The sequence below is a fragment of the Microcaecilia unicolor genome, chromosome 1 (assembly GCF_901765095.1).
Source record: "Microcaecilia unicolor chromosome 1, aMicUni1.1, whole genome shotgun sequence".
Taxonomy (NCBI): Eukaryota; Metazoa; Chordata; class Amphibia; order Gymnophiona; family Siphonopidae; genus Microcaecilia; species Microcaecilia unicolor.
In genome coordinates, this window is record NC_044031.1 from 630,168,084 (window position 1) to 630,187,367 (window position 19,284).

Consider the following 19,284-nt stretch of genomic DNA (forward strand, 5'->3'; position numbering starts at 1 on the left):
ATGGTGCCTATCCACATCAATAAAAAAACTGTTGAAATATAAGAACCTGACAAAACTCTACATCAGCACAGCTGTTCCTGACCAGACAAATTGTAGAACCCTTGCTAGCACTTGAAGCCAGGGCTGCTGCAAAAGTATTGGATGCCCTAGCTGAACCTAGGGTTGTTGCCTGGAGCCAGATTCACCCAACAGGGTTGATCCAGTTCTAGGTCTCCCAATGCCTAGCTTTTCTTAGGGAATCTAATGGGGAAATCAGAACCATAAGCCCCTGCATGCAGTGGTGTAAGCCCAGGACTGGATCAACCCTATCAGATGAATCTGGATCTAGTTGGCAACCCTAGTTGAACCTTCAGCCTTATGCCCCTTCACTTAATTTTACAGGCCTCCTATTCTCTTTTTCTGAAGAGACATGCTTATATGTGTGTCCCCTCTCAATCGCCATGCCATAAGACCAGGATATCCTCGCTGACATTTGGCCATCTGTATTGGTATACAGTGTATTTATTTATTTTGATTTTAATGTAGGAAAATGAGCACAAAATACAGAGTTTAAAATTGCTGTTTCTACCAGCTATATTAATTTTTAAAGCTGTTTTAGTGATATCCTATTGTTATTTCATAATATTTATATCTACATATGGGAAGCTTTCAAATAAATTAAAAATTTGTCCAATAAGTAAAAAATATATATATTTTGTCCTCCACCTTTTAAGGCACTGCCTCTCCAGCTGAAGCAAGACTTGTTACATACAGATGGACCAACAATAAAGAAGGACAACGTTGATGCCGCAGCTCAAAAGTTTGCTTGCTTTGTTTTAAGTGTACTAGAGATGACGGCTGCACGGGGGAGTGGAAACAGATATTAACCTTATTGATTCAACGTGTTGACGTCACTTGGTCTGAAGCTTGGAATATACTGAGATTGTATTATTTGAAAACTAGAATGAAGCTTGGAATACATCGGGAGATGCTATTGGAGCACCAGACTGAGGCTTGGAATACACTGAGAGGCTATCGGAGCACCAGCCTGAGGTGTGGAATACACTGAGAGGCGATTGGAGCACTGGTCTGAGGCTTGGAATGCACTGAGAGGCTATTGGAGCACCAGACTGAGGCGTGAAATACTGTACACTCGGACTGGAGCAGACTACAGAGGGTGAATGGCAGCGGGGAAGTAGGAAACAGGCTGTTTTTTTCTGCAGCTGCAGTCAACACGGTGAGGGAAATAGGTGGCATGCTCTGAGAAGGAGGCTGGGGGGTGGTGGTGGTGGTAGGTATAAGATAGAAAGAGCCTGGGTGAAAGCTGGAGGTGTACCTAAAAAAGAGAGAGAGCGCGCGAGAGAGAGCCAGACACTGGATAAGGCCTGGGGGGGGGGGGGGGGGGGGGTAGATAGAGAGAGATTGGCTGGTGGGAGTGGAGGATATATGAGAGAGAGAGGTGGTGATATTAGAGAGAGGCAGTTATTAAATTGTTTGATTACAGACGTACATTGGGAAAATAGCCTTAATAAAGCAGTTTCTAAAGGAGCTGCTGAGTTCTAAGGGAATCCCCCCTCCCCGAACTTCACTGTGGACAGCATTGACACATTTTCCCACTTATTTGCAGGCTCAATGTGGCTTACATAGTACCGTAATGGCGTTTGCCAAGTCAGTAGATAACAAATACAAACTTATATTGTGGTCTAATGAGGTAGGTGTGTATTAGGTACCATGAGGGTCGAGGGGAGTGAAGATTGTATATTGTCCGGTACGATCATTGGTTATTCTGTGTTGCTGGGTGTGGGGATTTACGGTGGATTTGTGGGGTAAACCTTTTTGAAGAGGTTGGTTTTTAGTGATTTCCTGAAGTTTATATGGTCGTGGATTGTTTTCACAGCTTTTCGGAGTTTGTTCCATAGTTGTGCGCTTATGTAGGAGAAGTAGGATGCATAAGTTGTTTTGTATTTAAGACCTTTGCAATTTGGGTGATGATCTGATTCTATTTCTGATTGGTAGGTCTATGAGGTCTAACATGTATCCTGGGAGTACGTCGTAGATAATTTTGTGGACCAGAGTGCAGATTTTGAAGACAATCCTTTCTTTGATTGGGAGCCAGTGCAGCTTTTCTCAAAGGGGTTTAATTGGCACTTTTTCGAATCGTGTTTTACCAAATATCAGCCTGGCTGCTGTGTTTTGGGCGGTCTGGAGTTTTTTTGTGAGTTGTGCTTTGCATCCCACGTAGATTCCGTTGCAGTAATCTGCATGGCTTAGGACCATTGTTTGTATTAGGTTTTGGAAAATTTCTCTCGGGAAGAAAGGTTTTAATTGTTTAAGTTTTCACATTGAATAGAACATTTTCTTTATTACAGAGTTTACTTGGCTCTCAAGGGTAAGGTTATGATCGATTGTGACTCTGAGTATTTTTAGGCTGCCTGAGGTAGGGAGGGTGTGTCCTGGGGTATTTATGGTTGTGGGTTTGTGCTTGTTATGTTGAGATGATAAGATGAGGCAGTGTGTTTTTTCAGTGTTCAGTTGGAATGAGTTTGCCCAAGAGTCCATGATGTTTAGGCCGTCATTGATTTCATTGGCTATTTCTGTTAGATCATGCCTGAAGGGAATGTAGATTGTAACGTCATCTGCATAGATGAATGGGTTGAGGCCTCGATTGGATAGGGACTTTGCCAGTGGGATCATCATTATGTTGAAGAGTATTGGTGATAATGGTGATCCTTGGGGTACTCCGCAGGCTGCTTTCCATGGTGGTGATAATTTTGAGTTTGATTTTACTTGGTATGTTCTGGTGGTTAGAAAACCCTTGATCCAATTAAGTACGTTTCCAACAATCCCAAAGTGGCCAAGGAGTCTTAATAATATATTGTGGTTTACCATGTCAAGTACGCTCAACATGTCGAATTGGAGGAGGAGTATGCTTTTACCTGTGGCTATTTCCTGCTTGAATTTCGGCAGGAGAGTGACTAGGACAGTTTCAGTACTATGGTGGGGGCGGAATCCTGATTGAGAGTCATGTAGTATTGAGAACTTGTCCATGTATTCCGTGAGCTGTTTGGTCACCAAGCTTTTCATCAGTTTGACTACTAGTGGGATAGATGTAACTGGACGGTAATTGGTGAGGTCATTTGTGTTTTTCTTAGTGTCTTTTGGTATTGGGTTGAGTAGGATGTTACCATATTCCTCGGGGAAGAGACCTTGTTGTAGCATGAAGTTGAGGTGGGATGTGAGGTCTGCTATGAAGCGGTTGGGGTCGGATTTAAGTAGATGACTGGGACATATGTCCAGTTTGCAGTGGGTGTTGGCGAATCTGAGTCGCTTGTGTAACTGATTCAATGGTAAGGAGGGTAAATGCTGTCCAGATACGGTGAGCTGGGTATCCACCAGGGTTTAGGTCCAGGTTGTTGATGAATTTTTCAATGTCGGTATTGTGCTGAGGAAGTGTGCTCCGTAATTTTATTATTTTTTCGTTGAAGTAGTTAGCAAGTTTGTCCGCGGGTGGGATGTCTGTGTTGGTTTGTAATCCGGTCCTATTTTAGTTTTGTAGTAGGACCTCTTGGTTTGTCTTATTGCATATTTGTATTTTCTATTTATTTCTTTCCATGCATTGAGTGTATGTTCATCTTTTGCTTTTTTCCATGCTCGTTCCAGTTTCCTGGTTTGTGTTTTGATTTTTTTTTTTAAATTCGTCATTGAACCATGGTATTGAGTTTTGTCTTCTTGATATTCTTGTCTTTAAGGGTGCTATTTTGTTTAGTACGCTTCTACATCTATCCTCCCAGTGATTGAGATAATGTATGGAATCCGTTCGTGTTGTCCATTCGTTATCATATATCAGTTGCCAGAATACTTGTGGGTTTATTTGCCCTCTTGTGGTGTAATTTGTTTGTTCTGGTGTACGGTTTAATCCCTTTCTCCGCCAGTCTAGGGATAGGTTCAGTTTGTAGTGATCGGTCCAAGGTGTTTGTCCATTTGATGTCTGATATAGATAGGTTACGATCCGTGGACAGTTTGTGTGATAAGTCTTGGTCTTATATATGTATAATGTTCTAGATAAATAGTTCCTACATTGAGGTCTGGAAAGTATGAGCAAATATACTTCACCCTAGAACAGGGAATGAGCAACAGTGGATCCTATTAATGGGTTTTGCCTATATCAGTGAGTCTCCCTCACTGTAGCTAAGAACCATTTCCATATCATCAAGCTGATCAATCCATAGACTGGTGGGTTGTGTCCATCTACCAGCAGGTGGAGATAGAGAGCAAACTTTTGCCTCCCTATATGTGGTCATATGCTGCCGGAAACTCCTCAGTATGTTCTCTATCTCAGCAGGTGGTGGTCACACACAGCAGCAGCTCTGGCTAGGCCTCCAAGCCTAATTCTTAGGTTTTGTTGAGTGCCTGGGGTTGAGGGCTCTTTTGAGCAAGTGCAAACCTGGTGGTGCCAGGTCCCTCCTTTTCTCCCCCCTCCCGCTGGCTCCGTTAAAAAAAAAAATAAAAAAATTTTGAACGTCCTTAAAGGCGTTTATTTCGACGTTTATTTAAACGTTTATTGCAGCTACTCACTGGGACACCAGGTCGTTACAGCTCGGAGCGGCAAGCAGGTAATTTTTACCTTTTTATAGCGGGCAGGGGGTTCCCCGATTCTTCTCCTCGTGGCATATGGCGTCGGAGGGCGAGGGCGCAAAGAGTCGCTCCCCGGATCGCTTGAGCGCTTCTAGAGGGGATGCGGGGGTCTTAAAGCCTGATTCGCCCTTGTTGGGTGACAGTTTCGTGACCGATGAATGTCCCGGTCCTTCCTCCGGCGTGGCGGTTTTTCCCGCCATAAACGCCCATCCCCCGCTCCTCGCCTCCGCCATCTTGGCCGGCCACGCGGCTCGGACGGCTTCTTCTTGGGCCGCCCTTGAGGTTGGAGACATTAATGCCATGAACGCCCTTAATTTGGGCGACGGCACAAAAGCGGCTAAAGTTAAGCGCCATTCTTCCCGCGCGGCTCCTTCGCGGAGTGTCGCGCCGGACGCCATTTTGGATGCGCAGCATGTCTCTCCCCCGCTATTTCGAGCGCCGGTTGAGAGTGCGTCTAGGGCTGTTGCCCAGGCTGCGGAAGTGCACAGTCTGGGGGGTTTCTCCCCCGAGTTTGTTTTACTGCTGCATCAGGCCTTCCTTATGCAAAACGCTGCCCCTGCTCCCTCGTCTGGTAAAGAGGTTGAGGTTCCCAGAGGTAAACGCCCTCGGGTTGATTCCCAGGCCTTGGAGGACTATGAGGCTCATTTTCAAAGCACTTTGGGAGGCTAAGTTCCATAGGTTTCTATGGAACTTTGGGAGGCTAAGTGCTTTGAAAATGAGCCTCTTTGTCTCCTCCGATGTAGATGAGGGCAGCGTATCTGAGTTCTCCCAACGGTCCTTTGCGGATTCCTTGGAGGAGACGGATCCCCGCTCGGATGGAGCGGATGACCCCTCTGCAGCGCGGCTTTTTAGCTCAGAGGATTTGCCCAACCTGTTGATACAGGCCATGGACACTTTGAAGATTTCCTCTCCGGAGGACGTCTCTCCCTCAGCCCCTGTTGGCTCTGCCATTATGCTGGGGACGAAGCGCCCGCCTAGAACCTTCCACGTGCATGATGTCATACACACCTTAATTTCGGCTCAATGGGATGTCCCTGAAGCGAGCCTTAAAGTGGCTAGGGCTATGTCCCGCCTCTATCCTTTGACTGAAAGTGAACGTGAGGCCTATCTGTGGCCTACCGTGGATTCTTTAATCACTGCGGTGACTAAGAAAACGGCGTTGCCGGTGGAAGGTGGCACGGCCCTAAAGGACGCCCAAGACAGAAGATTGGAGGCGGCCTTAAGGTCGTCCTTTGAGGCGGCTGCTTTAAGTTTGCAGGCCTCAGTTTGCGGCTCCTATGTGGCCAGGGCGTGCCTATGATGCAGCGGGCTACCCCCTCGGTTGGCCGGCCCTGGAATCGGGCTTAGCCTATTTGGCAGACTTGCTGTATGATGTCTTGAGGGCCTCAGCTAAAGGCATGGCTCAGACAATCTCTGCGCGGCGGTGGCTTTGGCTGAAACATTGGTCTGCTGACCACGCCTCTAAATCCCGCCTGGCTAGATTGCCTTTTAAAGGCAAGCTGCTCTTTGGGGTCGAGCTGGACAAAATCGTGACCGATCTCGGCACGTCTAAGGGCAAGAAGTTACCAGAGGTCAGGGCTCGGGCTAGTACTCGTCCCGGTACCTCCAGAGGACGGTTTCAGGAAGTCCGTCGGTACCGCCCGGGCAGGTCGGGTTCCTCTGCCCCCTCTTCCTTTAAGAGGAATTTCTCCCCCAAGCAGCATTCCTTTCGCAGAGACCGCCGTCCCGGAGGTGCTCCCTCCGGTCCTCCCCCAGGGTCTCGTGCCCAATGACGGGGCCTTGGTCCACGCCCCAGTGCAGATTGGAGGACGGCTGTCCTCGTTTCTGGGCGAGTGGACCACAATAACTTCAGACGCTTGGGTGCTGGAAGTCATCAGAGACGGCTACAAGCTAGAGTTCTGCCGACCCTTAAGAGACGGGTTTGTACTCTCTCCCTGCAAGTCTCCGGTCAAAGCTGTGGCAGTGCAGCAGACTTTGGACAATCTGATCCGCCTGGGTGCGGTCGTTCCGGTGCCAGAAAGTCAGCTTACTCCATTTACTTTGTGGTACCAAAGAAAGGAGGTTCTGTCCGGCCTATCCTCGACCTCAAAGGGGTCAATCGGGCCTTGAAAGTGCGGCACTTTCGCATGGAGACTCTCCGCTCTGTTATAGCGGCAGTGAAGGCAGGGGAGTACCTGGCATCCTTGGACATCAAGGAAGCGTACTTGCATATTCCCATCTGGCCTCCTCATCAACGCTTTCTGCGTTTTGCAGTCCTGGGCCGACACTTCCAGTTCAGAGCCCTCCCGTTCGGGTTGGCTACTGCTCCGCGGACCTTTTCCAAAGTAATGGTGGTCATCGCGGCCTTCCTGCGAAAGGAAGGAGTACAAGTCCATCCTTATCTGGACGACTGGTTGATCCGAGCCCCCTCTTATGCAGAGTGCGGCAAAGCTGTGGACCGGGTAGTTGCTCTTTTGAGCTCCCTGGGATGGATCATCAACTGGGAGAAAAGCCAGCTGCGCCCGACTCAGTCCCTGGAGTATCTGGGAGTTCGATTCGACACCCAAGTGGGCAGAGTGTTCCTGCCAGACAATCGGATTGTCAAGCTTCAGGCTCAGGTGGACCAGTTCCTAGTAGCCTCTCCTCTTCGGGCTTGGGACTATGTGCAGCTGTTGGGCTCTATGACGGCCACGATGGAAGTAGTGCCCTGGGCCAGGGCTCATATGAGACCACTACAACAATCTCTGCTGCAGCGCTGGACTCCGATGTCGGAGGATTATGCTGTGCGCCTTCCCTTGGACCCAGCAGTGCGCAAGGCGCTGAGCTGGTGGATGCAGACAGACAAGTTGTCTGCGGGAATGCCTCTGGTGACCCCGGAGTGGATTATCGTCACGACGGACGCCTCTTTGTCGGGCTGGGGAGCCCACTGCTTGGGAAGGACAGCGCAGGGGCTCTGGTCTCCTGCAGAGGCAAAGTGGTCTATCAACCTCCTGGAACTCAGAGCCATTCGGTTGGCGCTTTTGGAGTTCATCCCGGTACTGGTGTTGAAGCCGGTACGGGTCCTGTCGGACAATGCCACGGCTGTGGCCTATGTCAACCGCCAGGGAGGTACCAAGAGCGCCCCTCTAGCCAAGGAGGCTATGAATCTATGTCAGTGGGCAGAAGCGAACCTGGAGCAGCTGTCAGCGGCCCACATTGCCGGAGTCATGAATGTCAAGGCGGACTTTCTCAGTCGCCATACCTTGGAGCCCGGAGAATGGCAGCTATCTGCTCAGGCGTTCTTGGACATCACGAAGCGCTGGGGCCAGCCGAGCCTAGATCGGATGGCGTCATCGGCCAATTGCCAAGTGCCGCGCTTTTTCAGCAGAGGACGGGACCCTCGATCCCTGGGAGTAGATGCTCTTCTCCAACAGTGGCCGACTCAAGAGCTTCTCTATGTGTTCCCGCCCTGGCCCATGTTGGGCAGGGTGCTAGACCGGGTGGCAAAGCATCCCGGCAGGGTAATCCTGGTGGGTCCGGATTGGCCCAGACGTCCCTGGTATGCGGACTTGATCAGGCTCTCAGTCGACGATCCTCTGCGGCTGCCAGTGGAGCATGGCCTTTTACATCAGGGTCCCGTGGTGATGGAGGATCCCTCCCCCTTTGGTCTTACGGCCTGGCTATTGAGCGGCAGCGTCTGAGAAAGAAGGGCTTCTCAGACAAGGTCATCGCCACTATGCTGAGAGCGAGGAAGCGCTCTACTTCTACTGCTTACGCCAGGGTTTGGCGTATATTTGCAGCGTGGTGTGAAGCAGGCTCACTTTCTCCCTTCACTGCTCCAATTTCTTCAGTGTTGGCGTTCCTGCAAGAAATGTCTGGAGAAAGGCCTGTCGCTCAGTTCCCTTAAAGTCCAGGTAGCGGCTCTGGCTTGCTTCAGGGGCCGCCTGAAGGGTGCTTCCCTGGCTTCGCAGCCAGATGTGGTGCGCTTTCTCAAGGGAGTTAATCACCTGCGCCCTCCTCTGCACTCAGTGGTGCCTGCGTGGAATCTCAACCTGGTGCTAAGAGCATTGCAGAAGCCGCCTTTTGAACCCTTGTCGAGGGCATCTCTGAAAGACCTGACGTTGAAAGCAGTCTTTTTGGTGGCTATCACTTCAGCCAGAAGAGTTTCCGAGCTCCAGGCGCTCTCATGTCGAGAGCCCTTTCTGCAGTTCACTGAGGCAGGAGTGACTATTCGCACAGTGCCTTCCTTCCTGCCCAAGATTGTTTCTCGCTTCCATGTGAATCAGCAGCTCTGTCTCCCTTCCTTTCGTAGGGAGGACTACCCAGAGGAGTACTCTGCTCTTAAATATCTGGATGTGAGACGAGTCATCATCAGATACTTGGAAGTGACCAATGAGTTCCGGAAATCGGATCATCTGTTTGTCTTGTTTGCAGGTCCTCGTAAGGGTCTGCAGGCTGCTAAGCCTACAGTGGCAAGATGGGTCAAGGAAGCCATTGCAGCGGCTTATGTGGCCGCGGGGAAGGTGCCGCCTATCCAGCTGAAGGCTCACTCCACTAGAGTTCAGGCGGCCTCGATGGCAGAGGCCGGGTCCGTCTCCTTGGAAGAGATATGCAAGGCGGCAACTTGGGCTTCGGCTCATACATTCTCCAAGCATTACCGCTTGACTGTGGCTGAACGGGCGGAGACCCGGTTTGGAGCTTCAGTGTTGAGGTCAGGGATTTCAATGTCCCGCCCTGGGTGAGTACTGCTTCGGTACATCCCACCAGTCTATGGATTGATCAGCTTGATGATATGGAAGGTAAAATTATGTATCATACCTGATAATTTTCTTTCCATTAATCATAGCTGATCAATCCATAGCCCCTCCCAGATATCTGTACTGTTTTTATTCTGGTTGCATTTCAGGTTCAAGTTTAGTCTTCAGTTACTTCAGAAAGACTTCGTGTTCAAGTTTTTTCACTTGGATTCTTCAAGAGTTGAGACGAGTTTGTGTTACAGTGAGCTGCTGCATTCCTCTCCCCTCCGTTTTACGGGGCTGGATTGAGATTTAAATTCTGCCGGCACTCCCTCCCGCTTCGTGCGGCTGTAGGGCAGTTTTGTACCCCTCCCGCTTCGGCGGTGTTAGGGTCAGTCAGCTCCTCCCGCGGTTGCGGTTGCAGGATAAGCCAGATCCCCCCGCATCGGCGGGTGTGGTGTCCCTCCCCCGCTCCGCGGGGATGAGCTGGACGGATTCCCCTCCCCCACTTGTGTGGGGATGAGCTGGGTTAATTCCCCTCCCCCGTTTCGACGGTGGTGAGCTGGGCAGAGTGTCCCTTCGTGGGTGTAATTCTCTAAGTGCTGAGTCCTGCGGATGGAGCTTTGATATCGACATACTGAGGAGTTTCCGGCAGCACATGACCACATATAGGGAGGCAAAAGTTTGCTCTCTATCTCCACCTGCTGGTAGATGGACACAACCCACCAGTCTATGGATTGATCAGCTATGATTAATGGAAAGAAAATTATCAGGTATGATACATAATTTTACCTTCTGGTATTGGCAATTCATGGTGGCCCTGAGCCCATGCTATGAATTAATGTATCAAGCCAACAAGATCATATTCACTCAATGTCCTGCTTACACTACTGTACCAATGGTTATACTCGCACAATGTCCTGTTTATAATATTGTACCAACTTCGCCCCAATGGTGATGTAAACCGCACTGATCCCTGAGAAGGGGATATAAGCAGTATATAAGACCTGAATTGAAATAATTATACATTTTTAATACAATATATATTGCATGTTTTTCAGTGTTATGGCACACAATTACTTGGGGTGGATGAAGTATGAGCACTGCATGCATCAAGTAGCAATGAGAAGTGTAGAATTTAAAACAATGCAATATGAATTAAACACAGCAGCCAAAAGCAACCTACATGAACCTAAAAATATGAAAGGGAAATGGGACTTGATATACCGCCTTTCTGAGGTTTTTGCAACTACATTCAAAGCGGTTTACATATATTCAAGTACTTATTTTGTACCGGGGCAATGGAAGAATTAGATGGGTCTTAGGATCCCTACCTGGCAGTCTATTCTGTGTTTCTATGAATGAGTGAGGTTTGGTTGACTGAATGAAGTCAGTGATTTATCTGGTTGGTTTGTAATTGCTAGGACCGTACTTCCTATAGAAGTGTTAACCGTATCATTTCAAACAACATATCTGTTTTTCTTTCCCTAGCATCTGCTATGGATGAAGGAGAAGCCACAGAGTTGTTGGCATTCCTCAGCCGTGATACCCGGCTGGACTTGAAGGGGCAGGCCACAGAGTACATCCTCGGTTTGACTGGCAATGCAGAAGGACGGAGATTCCTTGCCAGCAGAGCAGATTTTCTTCAAGCCCTGGTGACCCTCACATCTGATCTCTCACTAGCTATTGTAAAGGACAGTTTCCATTCACTCATTAACCTGTCGGCTGATCCTGCTGTGCATGAGTCTCTAATAAGAGGAACTCCCCTTCTGCTGGTGCTGCTGAAGAACCTGCTGGACCCGAAGTACATGTTTGCTGATCAGATCTGTACGTTGCTTTCTAACCTGTCCCGCGAGGAAGATACATGTCAGCAAGTGTTCCAGGCCATACAGAAGGAGGGTATAGGACTGGCTAAGCTGGTGGAGATCTTGTGTACAGAGGGTTACAATCAGAATGCCTCTCTGCATTATCTTGCTCCCTTCCTTTCTAATCTGACCCAGTTACCTGAGACCCGACAGTTCATCGTTGATAGAGACAGGTGTGTATATTTAGGAACATTAAGACCAGGGCCAGTTCAGGAGCATTAACTTTCATAAATCCAGACCACGCAGCTGTGTGTAATGCTGTGAAAATGCTTCAGAGAACAAGAAAATGTGTAGGGCAGACCTTTCCCTTCTTGTGTGTGGGGGGAAAAGGTATCAACTGTGTGAAGCAAGCAGAAATGTGTGAATGTCCCTTATCTTATCTCTTTGTTCTATTACCCTAAACTTAATCTGCCGAGTAACTATGTATCCCCCATCCCACCAAGTAACTGCAATGTTTCCCCCTGTAAACCGCCTCCCAAGGAGTAACTGCAATGTATTTCCCCCACCCATAAACCTCCTCCCATGTAACTGAAATGTATTCCCCCCATAAACCTCCTCCCACCATGTAACTGCAATTTTTCCATAGTGTCCCACAAATCAGTCCAGAGACTTGTGAGATCTGTTACACATGGTTCTGTGCAGCAGAACTTATCTCAGTATTCTCTCTATTTAGCAGGTGGATGGTCATAATCGTGCAGCCGAGTCTTGGGTAGTTTCTATTGAAGAAATTTGTCATTCAGCTACATGGTCCTCCATCCACACCTTTTCAAAGCATTACAGGCTGGACATTGCGGTGCATGGGGATGCCGCTTTCGGGGCTTTGGTCTTATCGGCCGGGGTTGCCAGGTCCCACCCTACTTGAGGACTGCTTTGGTGGGTTCCACAAGTCTCTGGGTTGATCTGTGGGACGCTATGGAAGGAAAAATTAGTTCTTACCTTATAATTTTCTGTCCATTAGTCCCAATAGATCAATCTAGAGGCCCACCCTTCTGTAGGTTCTTTGCCACACTATGGAATTTACCTCATACCTCTGTCGTTCGGTGGCTTTGGCTCCTTTTGTTCCTGCATTATAGGTTCAATGTTTGGATTTGCCTTTTTCTTGCAATAGGTTTTGGAGTTCTGTTAGAGTATATTAGAGGCAGGAGAGTGCTTGGTGATATTGTCTGGTTCTCCACTGCTATGGTATTGACAATGCTGAGATAAGTTCTGCTGCACAGGACCATGTATAGCAGATCTCACAAGTCTCTGGATTGATCTGTTGGGACTGATGGAAAGAAAATTATCAGGTAAGAACTAAATTTTTCCATCCCCTCCATAAACTTTCTCCCAAGGAGTAACTGCAATATGTTCCCCCTGCCCATAAACCTCTTCCCACTATGTAACTGCAATGTATTCCCCCCCCCTTCATAAACCACCTCCTACCATGTAACTGCAATGTCCCCCCCCCCCCCCACACACACACACACACATAGACCACCTTCCACCAGGTAGCATCACAAAGCTCAAGAGGTCAACATTTTGCAGTAGCTTTGAAGTAGTTGAGTCCACTCGAGCTTTGTGATGCCACCCAAGTCCTTGAAGCAGTCTTTTGAGACTAAACCCGTGGTCAGATGCATTTGCTGAATTGAAGGGGAATCCAGAGACAGCCTAGTATGTGTGGAGGATCCTTTTTGGACAGTATTCTTGAAAACAGTTTGGACTGCTGAGACACAGAGAGCACCAATAAGATAAGTGACGGTTTTCCACTCTTCGAACTGTTTAAGGGTGTTTAAGTTATTTATGCAATATACTTAGATTGCGAGTCCATCCGAGACAGTGCAAGTACCTGAATAGTTATATATGTAAACCGCCTTGATTTGTGCTTCAAAAGAAGGCGGTATATCAAAAATTGATAGACTTAGACTTAAAATTTTGGGATACACGAGTGATGAGGCTTTTATGCCAGCACACAGATTTTAGAAATGACCCCATGAAAGAGACAAAGTTTATATTCACCTTAAGGCGTCAAAACATTTGATGCTAGGTGTGTGAATACAAGTTCTGAGGGCATTTCTTATTTCACCATAATTTACTGATTTATTTAAAGAACAATGCATTAATATGGCTGACAAGCCAGATTTACATTGGTTATTATCCTGGTAAATATTTTTTGGGATATTACTATATGACCAGGGATTTCAAACTTGATTTGGTGGATTAGATCATTTAAATGGCATTTATAGTATAGGTGAATTACAAGAAGCACAAAAGGAAGCACATTTAGAAATGTAAACCTCACCTAATGCATAATAGGCTGGCTAATGGGTGTGCTTCATATTTGTAAGCGCACACTATTGTTCCAGTAAGAGTGAGTGTGATCCTCTAGTGAGCGTCCCAAATTGTCCACTTACTGAACCAATGATGTGTATTCCATTCCTCCTGACTTACAAAAGCACCAGAGTGAGTTTAAAAGTGAAATGTCTGAGGGCAGGAATAATTATGAACATTACGCAGATGCAGGGAAGACAGAGTTGGAAGGAGATGAGGCAGTTGAATCATGAAGCAAATGAAATCAGGAAGAGACACTTGAGCGTGATTCCATTAAAGACTGTGCAGATGATTGATTGAAATAGAGAAGAGAGACGTAAGAGAGAGATTTAAGATGCATCTTTGTCATGGCTCGTTCCTAGGTGTGTGATTCAGCGGCTCCTGCCCTTCATTCAGTACAAGGGATCCACTGTCCGCAGAGGTGGTGTCATTGCAATCCTGAGAAATTGCTGCTTTGAATCGTGTAAGATTTTTGCATATCAGTACTGATTAAAGTGTCAAGCTCCATCTTCACTGTAAGGCCTGGGAACCAGTGGTGGCTCCCAGTTGCCTGAAGTGCAGCTCCCTAGTTCTCCCAGTACACATACATTCCCCCACCTTCTCTGGAGGATTGCAGCCACTGCTGTTTAGGAGCTGCAAGTTTCTTCATGAGTCTGACTGTAACTACTCCACTATTCTCAGGTGGGAGGAATAGTGTTGGAGCTGGATCCCGCATGAAAAGAGAAGAGCTGTATGGAGGTGGTGCCTTCAGCAAGCTTCCAGAGAGGATGAGGGTGGGATTGATCCATTGGCAGGAGAGTTGGGTAGGGGTCCACACTGATTGAGTGGATCTGTTGGGTGAAGAAAGTGGGTGGTGAGAGGAGCTGGGGGAGAGAGAGTGCTGCAGGAGATGGAGGAAATGCGAGGTGGATGATGAAGCAGAGAAGCGGGGAGATGGGCTGAAGGAGAGAAAGTGAGTGAGAGCTGACTTCACTCATGAGATGGGCACTCTCTCTTCCAGGTCAGCTGAATCATTGGAGCTGGTTTCTCTGGCAATGGTCCACTGCTTCTCTCTCTCCCTCACTTGAATTTTGTTGCTGTCCTTTTGTTGCCAAAGAAGCCCTTCTTGAAGCGTAAAGGGTCATTGGTTTGATGTACTGCCATTTTTGTGGTACAACCAAAGTGGTTTACATATTATATGCAGGTACTTTCTGTGTTCCTAAGTTTAGAACATGGGCAGTGGAGGGTTAAATAACTTGCCCAAGGTCACAAGGAGCTGCAGTGGAAATTGAAGCCAGTTCCCCAGAATCTCAGCCCACTGCACTAACCATTAAGTTCATGCTCTACTGAAAAATTGTGAAGGTCAAAGGCCTAGTTTCTTAGGCTTCAGCCTCTGGTTGCCAGGAGGTGATGGGGTGGAATGGGGTTGGGGGGGGGGGGGGAGCAGGATTATGGATTTAGCTCAAGCTTCAGTAGTAGTAGCTCAGCTGTTGTACGTATGTTCATTGCTGTTATGTACTTATGTCTGCCATGTTTTCTTCTCAGCATGCCATGAGTGGTTGCTAAGTGACGACGTTGACCTGCTCGCTTTTCTGCTTTTGCCTTTGGCTGGGCCTGAGGAACTCTCGGAGGAGGAAATGGAACGTAAGGAACGCATTTAATCTCTTCCAACATGGTGCCTTGTGCTCACAGAAATGTAAAATAAAAACCACACAGATATAACTGGAACATGTCTCCCAGTTCAGATAGCTATCATGTGCCAAGCTGTATCTGTCCCTTCTTGCCCACCATTCAGCTGTTTCTGAGCCAGACCAGCCCGACTTTATACCTCTGACATGATCATCATTTTTTTCACTATTTATAAGCTGAACAAAATACTATCATGTTGTACACAGTTTCTTCAGTGTGACAGTCTTAAAATATTTTTTATCAGTTTGTATTTTCCCTCACAACCTCACTTATTCTTATTTCTTTATCTGAAAAAAAGATATAGTGGATTTAGAAAAGGTTTAAAGAAGAGCCACTAAAATGATAAAGGGGATGGAACTCCCCTCGTATGAGGAAAGGCTAAAGAGGTTAGGGCTCTTCAGCTTGGAAAAGAGACAGTTGAAAGGGGATATCTTTGAGGTCTATAAAATCCTGAGTGGTGTAAAACAAGTAGAAGTGAATCGATTTTTACTCTTTCCATTGTTATATTGAGATATTTAAATCTGTCTCCATACATTTTATGACAACGACCACTGTTACGATTGTGGCTGTGACCTCTCCCAGACTTACCTTATTCTGGTGGTCAGCTTCTGTGCTGGCTTCTGTTTCTTCTTTCTGTGTTGCTAGAGCTGCCTCGGTGTCTGTGGGCTGGCTGCTCCCACATGAGTCTAATTGCTTTACTGTACTGCAGCTGTGTGTGTTACCTGAGCTAGCTGCCTCTGTGTGCTGGTTGCTTCCAGCGTGGCTCTAATTGCTCTGCTATACTGCAGCTGTGGGGGTTAAGCCTGAGTTAGCTCTAGCTCTGTTTCAGTATGCTGCCTGCCTGTGTCTGGTAGTGGTGACATCATCAGGCAGGGCCTTGATAAGGAAGTGGTGTTCTTCCCTTCAGGGCCTTTGCAACGTTTGCTTAGTCGTTTGCTTTAGGTCCAGGTTAGTGGTAGTGCAGTGTGCACTTTTGATCTGTGTTAGCTTCCCTGCTTTTCCCTTGTGGCTCCCCTGCTTTCCCTTTTGGTGCTTTGGAAGCACTTCTGTGATTGGTGCTTTAGAAGCACTTCTGTGTTTGGTGCTTTAGAAGCATTTTTGGCTTATGTGTTTAGCTTCCCTGCTTTTCCCTTGTTGCTCCCCTGCTTTCCCTTTTGGTGCTTTGGAAGCACTTCTGTGTTGGGTGCTTTGGAAGCACTTCTGTGTTTGGTGCTTAGTAGCACCTGTGTTAGCTTATGTGTTTAGGTTCCCTGCTCTTTCCCTGTGGCTCCCCTGCTTTTCCTAGTGGTGCTGTTGGTAGCACTTCTGTTAGTATAGGGCTTAGGAAGTCCTTTTGTTGGTTTATTGTTAGGAACACTTTTGTTGGTTTCTGCTTGGAGTTCTTCTATTGGTTAGGGCTTGGGAGCACTTATGTCAGTTTAGGATTTAGGAGTACTGCTGTTTCCAGCTTGTTCTAGTCCTGGTCCCTGTGTCATCCGGTATCCGGTAAGTCCTGCCGGCCTCTCGAACCCAGGGGCTCAACCCTTGGGGGGCAGTGGCTAAGTGCAGGTGAAGCTGTACGGACCAGCCCAGTGTGTTCCAGTCCTGTGTCCTCCAGTCCAGGTGATTCCAGTCCAGTGTTCCAGTCCTGTGTCCTCCAGTCGGGGGATTCCAGTCCATGTGTTCCGGCTCGCTGGGCGGTGCCTGCAGTCCCTGCCGGTGTGCTTGCCCAGCGTTGGTTGGTGGGTTTTGCCTGCTGCTGTCGCTCCTCGTCAGCAGCCCAAGAGCTCACGTTTGCTCCAGAGCCCGGCCCCGCGGGCTCTGAACCTGAAAACCTGACAAACCACTGACCATTTTCGTAGCCGTCCTTCCTGTCTTCTGTCCTAATTCCAAGTCAGCTTCTTCTGTTCTCTGTTGTACAGTGATCATCAGTACCTGAGCGGGAACCTTCTCTTCCACCTTTTACCAGTCACAGTCCCCTGTTTCCTCTTCTCTTTGGTGATCAGCCATCCGGACGCTAAGCCCTTTATATTGTCTTCCCTCCAGGAATAACCTGGCTAGCCCTAAATTTGTCAGTCCTGTAATTTTCTTCTGGTGATCAGCTGTCCTTGAGACATCATAGTTCACATTTATTTGATATATTGCCAATTGGTCAGTAACATCTGGTGATCAACCTTACCTGTGCCAGATTCTCATGATTAGCTGTCCCTAAGCCAGATCCTATCTATATTCTACCTTTTGCTAAATGACCCTTCCGGCTGTCTTGCACCTAGTGATCGGGCCTCTCATAAGTTTTCTCCTCTGACAATCAGTCCTTTATAAGCTGTACTCTCTGGTACTCTTCCCTCTGCTAAGCTTTTTACAATATAAAACCGATTCACTCGACAATATTTTTTGTTTTGTAAATTCTTTGGAATTTTTTGTTTGGAATGGTTCTCGCCAGTTACCTTTTAATTCCTAGGCCTAGAACATGGATAAACTATCTTTGGCTGATTGGGTGTTAGTGAGGAGAGTGTTCAGTCTGAGTGAGGGGGGGAGGGGAGGAGAGAGTGTCTTGGCTGAGAGTATGAGAGTGTGTGCGTGAGTATGTGGAGGGAGGTAATTTACTGATAGTGGGTGTGTATGGTAAATAAGGAATTTTGTGCTGGAGTGGATATGTGAGTTAGGGAGGTGTTTTGGCTGCGAGTATGTGAGAAGGAAGGGGAATGGGACTTGATATACCGCCTTTCTGTGTGTGTGTGATTTTTTTTGCAGCTACATTCAAAGAAGTTTACATAGTATATACAGGTACTTATTTGTACCTGGAGCAGTGGAAGGTTAAGTGACTTGCCCAGAGTCGCAAGGAGCTGCAGTGGGAATTGAATCCAATTCCCCAGGATCGAATTCCGCTGCACTAGCCACTAGGCTACTCCTCCACTCCACTTTTGTGCTAGAGTGGATGTGTGGTTAAGGTAGAGTATCTTTGGCTGAGTGGGTGTTAGTGAATGAAGGTGTGTGCAGACTGAGTGGGAGGGTAGGGGTGGGGGAAAGAGTGTCTTGGCTCAAAATGTGATTGTTTGTTTGTGTGTGTGTGGACGGAGACCATTCCCTGATAGTGAGTATGTGGGAAGGAAGGATGTTTGTGCTGGAGTGGATGTGTGGGTATGAGAGAGTGTATTTGCTGAGAGTTTGTGGGGGGGGGGGGGGGGGGGGGGGAGGTCATTTCTTGATAGTGGGTGTGTGGGAAGGAAGGATTTTTATGCTAGAGTGGATGTGTGGGTGAGGGATAGTGTCCTTGGCTGAGTGGGTGTTAGTGAAGGAGGGTATGCAGATTGAATGGGGGTGGGGTGTAGAGAATGTCTTGGCTGAGTGGGTGTTAGTGAAGGAGGGTATGCAGATTGAATGGGGGTGGGGTGTAGAGAATGTCTTGTCTGAGAGTGTGTGTGGAGGGAGGTGATTTCCGGACACTAGGTGTGTGGGAAGGAAAGATATTTGTGCTACGAGTGGATGTGTGGGTAAGGTGGTTTGCCCTTGGCTGAGTGGGTATGGGGAGTGAGGGTGTTCCATGGAATGAGAGAATGTTCTCCTGGTTGTTAGTGGGAATGTGTAGTAATGTGGAGTGTTCATTGGTTGAGGGAGGGCATTCCTTGTGTGATTGGATGTATGGGGCGGGTCAGTTTCATTTTACCAAGTAGGATAAGGGAAGATACTTGTTGCAGAGCTAACTGTGAGAGAGTATTTTAAGTTGGTTGAGAGGGGCTTTAGTGTAGATGCTTCTCGAACACATGGCTCTTTGTATTTCAGGGCTCCCGCTGGACTTGCAGTACCTCCCGGAGGATAAGAAGAGGGAGGACGACCCCGATATCCGGAAGATGCTGATTGAGGCCATTATGTTGGTAGGAGGTTCTTGTTCTGTTAGACCAAGGGTGTGAAATGATGGTCCTTGAGGGCCACAACTCAGTCATGTTTTCCAGATTTCCACAAAGAATATGCTTGAGATTGATTTATCTGATCAGCCTTTTCCCTCTTTGTGCCCGCATCCTGAGAATAGCCATCTGCATTTCCCATGTCTGATTTAAGCCTGGCTTCCTCTCTCTGCTTGCTTTTCTCCCATCTATCCCTCACCCTTTCCCACACACTGCTGTGCCTTATCAATTGGTTCCCTCTCCTCATGCTTG

The 19,284-nt window shown here is 47.7% G+C and overlaps 1 protein-coding gene across 1 annotated transcript in view; it reads left to right on the forward strand.

The window, feature by feature from the left end:
* Nucleotides 1-1,124: 1,124 nt before the first annotated feature.
* HGH1 (HGH1 homolog) overlaps nt 1,125-19,284 on the forward strand; it is a 36,459-nt gene continuing 18,299 nt past the window's right edge. Inside the window, exons 1-5 of the mRNA XM_030190259.1 lie at nt 1,125-1,216; nt 10,800-11,346; nt 13,843-13,943; nt 15,005-15,103; nt 18,911-19,002. Coding sequence (XP_030046119.1) covers nt 10,808-11,346; nt 13,843-13,943; nt 15,005-15,103; nt 18,911-19,002 — 831 coding nt within the window. The 5' untranslated portion in view covers nt 1,125-1,216; nt 10,800-10,807. The remainder of the gene's footprint in view (nt 1,217-10,799; nt 11,347-13,842; nt 13,944-15,004; nt 15,104-18,910; nt 19,003-19,284) is intronic.